The sequence below is a fragment of the Primulina huaijiensis genome, unplaced genomic scaffold, assembly GCF_012295235.1.
Source record: "Primulina huaijiensis isolate GDHJ02 unplaced genomic scaffold, ASM1229523v2 scaffold43339, whole genome shotgun sequence".
In the NCBI taxonomy this organism is placed as follows: domain Eukaryota; kingdom Viridiplantae; phylum Streptophyta; class Magnoliopsida; order Lamiales; family Gesneriaceae; genus Primulina; species Primulina huaijiensis.
In genome coordinates, this window is record NW_027360485.1 from 3481 (window position 1) to 15180 (window position 11700).

General features: G+C 33.8%; 1 protein-coding gene across 1 annotated transcript; it reads left to right on the top strand.

The window, feature by feature from the left end:
* Positions 1-3673: 3673 nt before the first annotated feature.
* LOC140970086 (uncharacterized) lies at positions 3674-11694 on the top strand (the record flags this gene model as incomplete). Its single annotated transcript, XM_073431652.1, has 19 exons — positions 3674-4142; positions 4714-4968; positions 5697-5821; positions 6097-6141; positions 6223-6304; positions 6405-6473; positions 6553-6723; positions 6812-6877; positions 7396-7464; positions 7557-7700; positions 7772-7821; positions 8078-8257; positions 9728-9819; positions 9935-10029; positions 10100-10144; positions 10579-10701; positions 10787-10835; positions 10911-10957; positions 11633-11694. Coding segments are annotated over exons 1-19 (1931 nt in total), but the record flags the coding sequence as incomplete, so codon positions are not given.
* Between the last annotated feature and the right edge of the window lie 6 nt (positions 11695-11700).

Below are 11700 nucleotides of genomic sequence, written 5' to 3' on the forward strand. Positions count from 1 at the left end.
GCTATTATTAAGAGTTTCGACTTAGGTAGTGTTAAGTTCTAGTCAAAGTGAATTTATACAAGTGTTGTACTAATCAAAGTCTTTTAGTAGATTCCTTCATAAGTGAAAGAATAGGTGACATAGGAGTACGATTTCTCTTCTATTCATATGTTTATTTATCTAGCTGTTGTGTTTGTTGCTTGCCCGAATTGATTTCTTTTCTATTGGTCTGTTTATTTATCTAGCCGTTGTGTTTGTGCTTGCTCGAATTGAGTATAGTATATACATATAATTATTCTAACCAGACCTTTTCCGTACGTAAAATTTTCTTTAGTAGTTCAGTTAAGTTTAACCGTTTAAGAAAGAGTTTTAACAACTAAAAACTGTTAATGACAGCTAAAGTTTAGCAAAAGATTTAAAAGACTTTATTCGCACCCCTCTAAAATCTGTTCCGGTCCCAACGGACTTCAAAAATAAAATAATTTTTTTAAAAAATGATCTCATGTATCGAAAATATCAAGTATTGGAATTTATATGTCGAATGCAATGTATTTTATGCAGTGACTTGAATTTCAAATGTTTCTCCACAATATATTTCAATGATATTTGAGTCTACTGTCACTTTCATGACAGTAAATATCCAAAAAATCCTTGAATCTAATCTGTTCGTACTTGTAATTTAAAGAGAACTTTGCGATCAACCAAATCTTCGATTTCCTTTGGATTTCTCCTAAAGCTGATATCTGAAATATAAAAGTATTAAGCATAAAATATTATCTAAGGAAACAAAATTAAAACAAATTTTATCAATAATAATGTTCTGGCATCAACCTTCACATCCAGTGTTGTATTCCCAATAAGTTCAATTCACTCTCTGTCCTAGAGTAAGAAAACAACATTTTCGATTTTGTCAACAACTATAGCTTGTATTTTGAAACTATTTAAACAAAAATTTAACAATTAAGTTTACCGAAAATTTATTATGTAAAAAATAAAATTTAATAGAAGATTGTTAAACTAACCTCAAAATTTCAGTTTGGTCAAATTGATCACACTTTCATAGTAAAATTAGAATAATACTATATGTACAACCAAATTTATACAAAAATTCTTACCACACAAAAAATTCAATACAAAAAATTCATTTATCAACATCTCATGATAAATTCAATGCTAAATCTCACGATATAATAACAAAATCTCACGATTTAATTGTTGTAAATATCGTTGTACGATATTTTGGTTGTACCTTTATCATTATTCGTAAAATTATCACCCACTAGAGTGACTGTTGAGCTTTGGTCAGTGTATTCCATCGTCGAATGATGAAGGAAGAATAAGCTGAGCTCGAGGAATAAGCTGTAGAAGAGATGGGCTTATTAAGATACTAACTAATGGGCCGGGGTAATTTTGTTAGTGGGCGGGGTATTAGTTTAGGCTATAAGTAAGCAGCCGAGAGTTCGGTTGGAGGCTGCTTCTTCTTCAACTTTATTCATATCTTTGTTCTGTAAATTGTACTGCTCTCATTGTTCATCAATAAAGCTTTGCTCCGAGTTCTGAAGTGGACGTAGGCATTTCATGCCGAACCACTATAATTCTTGAGTCTTTTACTTTACTGAATTATACAATTGTGCAGTCCATTTTCTCGGTGATTCAGTGTTTTACGTTTCTTGATCGTGTTCACGTGAAGCCTGGAGTTTGTGGAAGGCTTAAGTTTCACAACAGTGACTTTCTTCGAACATTTCTTACATGACAAATGTGATCATTTACGAGAAGACTCAGTAAATGCAATTTTTGTGAAAACCCAAAAACTTTCAACCTCTAAATTTACATACAAAATGACATTAAATTTAGAAAATACAATTACAAAAATAAAGAATTTGATTTGATAGTTAATATATTTAAAACCTATTTTAAAAAAAATATTTAAAGCCTTTTCTTACCTCATTATCTTCTCAAACTTGTTTTATAATTCGAATATTATTTTTCGAAAGCTCATCTAAAAGCGTGTTATTTGATGACATGCAATGAAATGGTTCTGATTGTGTTTGGTCTATTGATGTCGACCACCAATCTAAATAATAATCAATTCGTCAATTGCCGAGAAGCTATATATATTTTTATTTTTTAAAATGTGGAAGAATTATTTTAAAATCAAATTCATTAAAATTAAATTCGAAGTACCTATTTCGAAATTCAATAACTTCGTCTAAATCCCCATAAAGGTAGTGGAAGCTGCATCATTGATGATGGACTTTTGCGGTAATTTTATAAAACTCCACCATCCACGATGCATTTGAAATATTTTATTTTAAATTAATTATTAAAAAACCCAAACAATTTGTCACATAGATATTGTTATATGATACAAATACTCGTATATTCGTGACAAAGGCGAAAAACAAAGCTAATGACAAGAGTACACACGATCTTTATATTATTTTTGAGCTCGGGGTATGAATTCTTGTTGAATGAATTTCAAGATGCAAGCTTGGCATTTACCAAAAGAGATCATAAAAGTATGTTGTTTCACGAAAGAAAAGTGCAACAGATTTGTGGCTAATTGCGAGAACCTTGTACATTATAGGGTTCCCTCGTTGAGTAAAAATGAACACCCAAACGAGGATATTGATCAATATGACATTTATTACAAATAGTCTGATTCTCGGTAAGTAGTCATAATTACAAGCTTCCATATCATCTATTGATTTACATATGTATTTCACTTCGACTTGATTTCTAGAATGCAATCTTAAGAGAGTGTGTTCGGATTAAAAGATTTGAAATTAATATTTTTTTTTTTAGTTTAAGGTATATATATTGCAAAAACTCTTATGAGTCGGTCTCATGAGTTAATTTTGTGAGACTGATATTCTATTTGGGTTATCAATGAAAAATTATTAATTTTTATGTCAAAAATATTACTTTTTATTGTAAATATGAGCATGGTTAACCCGTCTTACGAATAAAAATCCATGAGATCGTCTCACAAGAGAATAAAGTCCATATTTCATTTTTAACTACTACGAGTATATTAACAGATCTAATAGAATTCGAATTCCATAAAATAAAATAATCTGAAATTCATCTCTCATGTATAGATAACTTCATTTAAACATAATTTGTTTATATAAAACTGGATGAGATGAACTAAAAAGTGCAAAATTAAACTTTCAAATATATAAATTAAAATAATTCACAAACTATTGTATATTATTGTCATATGCATATATCAAAATTATATATGAGTTTTGATATTGTGAAATATTTTAATTTGTAGGTATCTATACGAGCACTTCTAAATTAATATTTGACAAAAACTTGTGTGAGACGGTCTCACGGATCGTATTTTGTGAGACAGGTCTCTTGTTTAGGTCATCCATGAAAAAATATTAATTTTTATGCTAAGAACGTTACTTTTTATTGTGAATATCGGTAGGTTTGACCCGTCTCACAGATAAAGATTCGTGAGAGCGTCTCAGAAGAGACTTATTCCAAATATTTTACATATCTAATTAAATTGATGTTACTTCAATCGATGCTAACATACATATTCACGGTAAATACTAACTATGTCAAAACTACTATATATAATTTACGCAGCAACCTATTAGAAGTAAAAATCAAGTCGAAGGCATTGCATATAGATACATACATATATAATATATATTGCATGTAACAGGTGGCGGGATTTATACACACAACACACACAAAAAAAGTTCTTAGCGGCGATCCGGTTGCTCCGCCCTCTCGCTCTCTTCAGCTTGATCACTACCTTTTCCATTTATTAATATATTTGTCAAAATATCTTCGTGCAATTGATTCTGCATTTTTATTCAACTTTATTTGTGGTGTTGACGTCACATGCAACGGACAAAGAGTAGGAAAATTCGAATATTTTTTTCCCTTTTTTGTGAAATTAGGGGAATTTGGTTAGTGCAGTTCCGAATCTCAGATTGCCGGGGAAGTTGTAATCGTGCGAGTTTTGAGGTTTGAATACAATGGAGAAGGAGAAGAAGTACCCTATTGGAGCAGAGCATTACACGTTGTATGAGGTGGTAGGGACGGGAGCCAGCGCTTCAGTTTATCGAGCTCTCTGCAATCCTCTCAATGAGATTGTTGCGGTCAAGATTTTAGACTTTGAACGTAATAATTGCGATTTGGTAATCCCCATTTCAGAAACTGTGTGCTTTTGTTGGGAAAAAAATATTAATGTGTGAATTGCTGTGGATGCTCGATTTCTTCTGGGTTTTTTTTTTTTTGCATGATCGAGTGTTTATCGCTGATTGCACAATTTGGTGAACGTTGAGGAATACTTAGTTATGGTAGAGACATGCTTGGGTGTAGGTTGGTTTTACTTATAAAGGATGAAGAGAACAGAAGGGTGTGTTTTGGTTTGGTAAAAGATGAAGAATTGGAATTGTCAGTTGTAAGGAATCACAAAACTTTTGATTTGTTTGCTGGACCTAAGGGGTCAAGAGTCGTATGTGCTTTCAAACCTCAATTGGATTTAAATTCTTAGGTGTTGCCTTGAGCATTATAGCGTAATTGACTTTTAGCTGGGCCGCAGTTGGTTTTTTATGCTAGTAAGAATGCGCAAATACTTGCTGATAAATATAATTATACAGTTTCTTTTGCTATTCCTTCATTTTAATTGGTGGTCCACTCTTTAGTTCTTCACTCTGCTAGCTTGATAAACATAATTTCTAATTCACTTCTTGCGTTTACATCCAGAATAACATTTCAAGGGAAGCTCAAACAATGATCCTTGTTGATCACCCGAATGTTCTTAAATCGCATTGTTCATTTGTTAGTGATCATAATTTGTGGGTCGTGATGCCTTACATGTCTGGAGGTTCTTGTCTACACATATTGAAGGCAGCACATCCAGATGGTTTTGAGGAAGTTGTTATAGCTACAATTTTACGTGAGGTGTTGAAGGGCTTGGACTATCTTCATCAGCATGGCCACATTCATCGTGATGTAAAGGTGAGCAGATAAGTTTTATGCATATAAGAGCATGCACAATCTGCTACATATTTCTTTCTTCGTCCTAGTGTCAAGCGAAATAGTTTTTTATATTTCATAGGGCCAATTCTTTGCTGTTATATTGTGAAGGAATGAAAATAAATCTGGAAGCCAACCTCTCTCATTTTTTTCCTGAATTTTATGCTAGTTTTGCTTGTAGTTGTTTGTATCTATATCAGATGATATCATCATTCTAAAAGGTTTTGTATATATGTAAAGCATAAATCTAGAATTACAAAGATTGTTGTGTTAGTTAGAACTTATGATATTATCCTGTTACGCTTTTGTGTCCGAGTTCTTTACTGGAGATGAATGATTCCTCTTCCTTCTAGAAGCTTTCCATAACTTGTAAAGTTTTAGGTTTATCACTTATCAGATGTATGAAGTCCCAGAATTGAAAGAACAAATGTTTCACTAACTTTTTAATTTGATATGCATGTACTACCACTACCTAACATACGAGGAAGAATTACAAATAAGGATTACTTTTTTCAGTACCTTTATTAAATAAGCTTTATGAACTGGGCATAAGTATCATCTTTCACATACTGGGACCTGTTAGGACACTTAATTCACTGCCAATAAATTTGCACCTAGAACATCGACATACCTCTACCAGAACAGTACACAATACCATATCTGTTTCTAAAGTTAATTCTTGACACTATTTTTTGTTTTCTTTCGCAAAGGCTGGTAATATTTTAATTGACTCACGTGGAGCAATCAAACTGGGGGATTTTGGTGTTTCTGCCTGCTTGTTTGATTCAGGTGATAGGCAGCGCATGAGGAATACATTTGTGGGCACTCCTTGCTGGTATGGGTCAATTATTGTTTTCCATATATTTCACATTTTTTTGTCTTACGATATGCATCTCATTCTGAGTGTCATTTCTGAGGAAATTTCATTCTTTACTTTTCTTTCTTCAGCTCATGAGAAGAAGCATACCTGATCAGAAATGACTCTTGTTCGATAATTTTTGCATCAAAACAATAGACATACTAGAATTCTTCCGTTTATACATTAATTTCACCCATGTTGCCTAAAATCTGATCAGTTTTCATTTGTTGAACCAATTTGTGATTTCATAGGATGGCCCCAGAAGTTATGGAGCAGTTGCATGGTTATGATTTCAAGTATGTTGATCTGTATTTGGATTACTCCTCTTCTTATCATACCTCAATACATTTCTCTTATAGTGGTTGCTGAATTTACAGAGCTGACATTTGGTCTTTTGGCATAACTGCTTTGGAGCTTGCACATGGTCATGCCCCTTTCTCAAAGTACCCCCCCATGAAGGTTCTCACAGATACAATGAGTTTCTGACATGCTTCATTTTTGCTGAAGTCCTTTCAGTTTATTTCTAATCTCATGGTATGAACAACACACCATTCATTAGGTATTGCTTATGACCTTGCAAAATGCACCACCTGGTCTTGATTATGAGAGGGACAAAAAATTTTCAAAGGTATGACTGAGAAAACATTAAATGAATACTGATTTAACTTTCCTCAATTTTATTGTTTGTATCTGTATTTGGTCTCTAGTCTTTTAAGCAGATGATTGCTAGTTGCTTGGTGAAAGATCCTTCCAAAAGGCCTTCTGCAAAAAGGTTATTGAAGCATTCTTTTTTTAAGAAAGCTAGGTCCAATGATTACTTTGCTAGAACTCTTCTAGAGGGGTTGCCAGCTCTTGGTGATCGTCTTCAGGCATTAAAGGTTTATGGTTGAAGATATAATTAAATAGTTTCATTGTTTTTGCAACGTTGTGGATTTTTCCTAATTGAAATACATGGAATGACCTTAGAGGAAGGAGGAAGACATGCTTGCACAAAAGAAAATGCCAGATGGACAGAAAGAGGAAATATCACAGGTGTATTTTAATTTTCCTAATTAATTGTGTGTAAAGTAATATAGATGCTTGTTTTCCCTTAGTTGAAAAATTAAGGTAGTTGAGTGGGAAAGTAACCCTTGTAACCTTTGTTTGAAACATCTATAAGCGATCAAACATAATGAATCAATTCTTAATGTGTTTGTTAAGCTAATTTGGTGCTAGAGCACTTGCACTTCTATTCTACTCTGATTGATTGATTCTGTTCTTACATCAGAAGATCATAGCTTAAAGTACCTCATATTATTAGTAGAAGAGCTCTTAAGGCATATACCTGTGTAGAATTCTAACTATCCTCACCTACTCGAATCTCTTTAGGTAAGTTGGCTTTGAAACGAGCCTTTACTGTTGGAAAGGCTTTAAGGCGGCAAAAGGGTTTATACGTTTAATCAATATCATTGCTGTCAGTTGCCACAAAATTCTTGAATTGCTGCAGGTATAAGATTGCTTTGATGGTATTATGGTTCTCAACTTTTGATTGTGTTTTTGTACATTCACAGAATGAGTATAAACGGGGTATCAGTGGTTGGAATTTTGATCTTGAAGATATGAAGGCTCAGGCTTCATTGGTATTATTTTTCATCTATTTTATGTAATATTGGTTTAATGGCTGCAATTGTTTGGCCTGGGTCAGCTCGTGTATGTTTGCTCTTGCTTTCAGATCCAGGACGATGATATCATAGCAGAAAAAGATGAAGATATGCCAGATAAGCAACTCCTTCACCAGTCATCTATTTCCAGACAAGTCTCACAACTCCTTCACCAGTCATCATTTGCAAGTCGATATTCGGATGCGGCAGATTCTGTATGCTTGCATAATTTTGCATAGAGCGAGGTCAAATAGGCTTTAATGTCTTTCTCTGACATCTTCCACAGGACGATAATGCTCATGCTTCTCTTTCATCAGCAGATTCTGCAAGTAACTTGTATGTTATCATAGTTCTAGTTATAACTTCAAAATTCTTCCAAAATGTAACATCATGTTTGTGCCATATAACATTAGAGGTCATAAAATTGATGATCCATGTACACTTTTAGTTCTATATCCAGATTGTATTCCTGCATAAGAAAATCATGCATCTGTGTTGCTTGTGCTTATTGTGATTAGACTTTGGATGCTATTCTCTTCAATGAATTTGCTTGGGTGTTGGTGTTCTTAACAAACTTATTTTATCTTTTTAGATCTAAATATGAAAAATCAGATGAAGATATGATGATTTCTGGCCCAACCACGGAGCAACCAACGTCTTACTTCTTACCTCTTGACAATGAGAAGCACATAGAAAGCAATATGGCAGAAAAACCTTTCTCAGAGATGAATATTAAAGTATCAGATGGAGCTCCAGCATTGTCCAATCAGAGGTATTATACTCAATTGCTTTTTTCTTTTTCAATATTTCAAATGTTTCTGAGGATCCATTGTGTTGTGAGTTTCTCCAGTGAGTAGCTGTTCCACTACGCTGAGTCAATATTTCAAAAAAGTATGGAATCGCACTAGTAATGTCAAAGCACCAGTAAAATCAGTGGTATCAGGCTGATATCTTTAGACTTGTTCCCTTGCAGAATTCAAATTTTTCATTTTAACTTTGCTTCTATCTTTTTCATTCTATATCCATCTAATATATTGTGCCTCAAACTACATTTGATCCAGGAAGTTCATGTGTCACCTCTAGTTTAGAAGCAACATATGCTAGCTTACTCAGGTTTCTGATAACTATTGGTTTTCCCTCGATCAGTTTTCATATGTTTAAAGCCGTTTGATGTTGTCAACATAGATGCATGTACTTTTATGTAACGGCAAATACAGATATCAGGAATTCATGGTTCTGAAGGATTTAGTGCATCGAACGCTAGACATATGACTGAATTAACCCAGTCAAAGTGGCTGAAACAACTTCCCAGAAAAGTAAATCCTGCTTGAAAGTTGTTCATCAGTTTCTCCTGGTCCAAGACAACATAGACGTGACTTCATAAACTAGTTCTGTTTCAAATGGAATAACAGTTTCTGTCAATGAAAGATTCCTTAGAACTTTTTAGGTAGTGACAGGTGGTAGATGATGTGGTCAAGGAGAATGATATACCTTTTTTATTAGTTAAAATGCAATTTGTACAAAAACTCACCGTCTTTGTTCCATTTGATGAGTTGACCTTCTCACCTTCCGTACACCTTCCTTTTCCTACGTACCAAGCTTTAAACTGTAAATCTGTTTGATCTGCAATCTTTAACCCTTAACTTGATTTTCCACCGAATATTTTCTCTTAATTTTTTTATCTTTGGAGTCAACAAAATACTGGCGTTCTCTGATCCCTGCCTTTAATGCCAATGCAACAAATATATCCAGATACATATTTCTACTGACTAGAAATGAGGAATGTAAAAATGTTGTTAGGCTTCCCTATACCGTTGCAAATTTTTTCTGATTGTGGTCTTTTGTAAATTAAACCTCATGCTCATCAAAGGTTGTCCCAATTAATGCTGGTGATTTTACTCAAAAAATATGTGTTGCTTTCTCATGTTACGGACTTGTGATCCTTATAGGATGTTAAACGGTGTAACTTTTTCTTGTCTCTCTCTTTTTGTTGACCAAATGAAGGAGATTATTATTGACTTCCCTTTTCTATCTCACTGTTGGACTTATGAAGGTCACAGTAAGGATAATTTAGCACAATAACTTCCTTTTTCATTTTAATTTATTTGTATCATCAAGGCTGATTTAATCACAGATCAGATTCTCGAGTTCTAATTGCAGTGTTCACTTACTAAACTTTCTTTCACTGTGTCTGTTTAGTTTACCGGGTAAAGTTACTATTTTCCTGTTACGAAATCTTTAGTGACAAAGTACAAAGTCAGTCGCAGAAAGTGTCGGGTGCTGGGATAGAGACTGCAAACCAAGAAATCATATCAAAAGGTTCTAAAACATCAGGCAAGTGAAGTTTAATTTATTTTATTTATTGGAACTCACATTCAAATGAGTATTCACTTTTGACTTGAGTCACATTCATATATGTGATTTCTCGTTTTGCAAATATGTGATGCAGCTGCATGTGAGGAACTTGACGAGAAAGGCAAGTGTCCAGTTGTTCAGCAAAAAGGTCGATTTAAGGTTACATCAGAGAGTGTTGAGATAGAGAAGGTTGCTATTCAAGTTTTGTTGCAATTAGGCTCGTGAACTTTTAAGTCAGGTTAAATATTTGTTTGTGTAGGTTGTTCCAGCTCCATTAATATTACAGAAAAGTCACAGCTTACAGGTTGGTATGAAAGTTTGTCAAGCTAACATATTACTCTTTCTCCTCCGGGTGCATATTATATAGTTGAGCCAGTGTCACTTGTTGGCATCAAACAAAAGTTCTAATTCAGATTAACCTTAGGATTAAGTTTAATTCATGTAGTTCTTACATTTGTTTAAATCTGTTAAACAAATCCAGGATATGCTAAAATAATTATCATTGGGTGTTGAATGCATACTTTAGATATTTGTTTGCCAATGAAACTATATCTCAATTTCACTTGTCCAGGAGACTATATTCTATTCTGGTAACAAAGTGTGGCTGCTTATCTTACCAGTTTCTTAAAATTTAAGTATAACTTACCTTATTTCTTTTGATGTTGTCTGAACCCTAATTGGATCCCATTTTGTTGGTTTTATTATATGGCCAAATAAGAAATTATACAATTTATTTAGGTGATTCCTCAACATCCTGCTGTTTCCTCACCACTATGTTCTGATGCCACTCCATCAAATCCTCACGGCCATGCCATTTTTCCCATGTTGCAATCTGTTTTGCAGACAAATGTCCTTCAAAGGGTAATGAATTTTTTGAAAAAGAGTGGTTCTTTGTTTTGATTTTATTCATTTAATGTATGTGATACGTTTTTTTTTCTCCCAACAGGATTGTATTCTTAGTCTTATGAAGCATATAGCTGTTGGTGACTGTTCAGGTATCAACTATTAATGCATCAGAAATTAGATATTAGACCATATCCAGATGTTTTCACACTTCTATGTATTGGCAGACATGGGAGGTGGGCCAATGAACATAGCAGTGCCTGAGAAATCCTTGGTATGTAGAAGTGTTTTGTTGATTAACTAAGGGTGTACCTGAGTTTGATCTGTGTTTACCGTGTATTATTTGAAGAGCAACTTCCCCCTTCCCCCTTCCCATGTAGTAGATCAAAACGCAAATGCCAGTGTGACAGCATTTACTGTGTAATTGTTTTCCTCGTGTTGTATGTTTCCTCTGTTCTTGTCTTTCTATAGTTTCTTCTGTGGGGAGGGGGCTGGCCGGAAAATGACATTAGAAGTTTTGTGTGCTTGTGTATGCATGCCATTTTGTACTAATAATGTTCTTTCACCAACACCGAGACAAATTCTCACGTATTTTCTTTGCTGAAGCACAGACAAGAATGGTAAGGGACAATGTTTTCCCTTGCATAGTGCAAAGTAAAGATTGCTAAATTTCTATAAATATAATTAATGATGAGCATTTGTGAGTTTGGATGATTTGTTTATTTTCTGTTTTGCAATGTATTTTAAATATTTATAAAATTTGTTCAGATAGAAGGTAAATTAATATTTTTTATTGATCTTGCTTTCATTTTCACTGGGGTGCTTGATAGTTGGTGCCCAATCTATTCTCGAAATGTTCAATTGTTCTACTGTGGCGTATGCAACCTTCTAGACTCGGACTTCAAGCTGTTTCAGAAGAGTAGTTCTTAACATTTCTTCCTTTTTGTAGTTAGAGGCGGCTCATGATAGGGAAAAGGAGTTACTACGTGAGATAACAGATTTACAGCGGAGGTATAT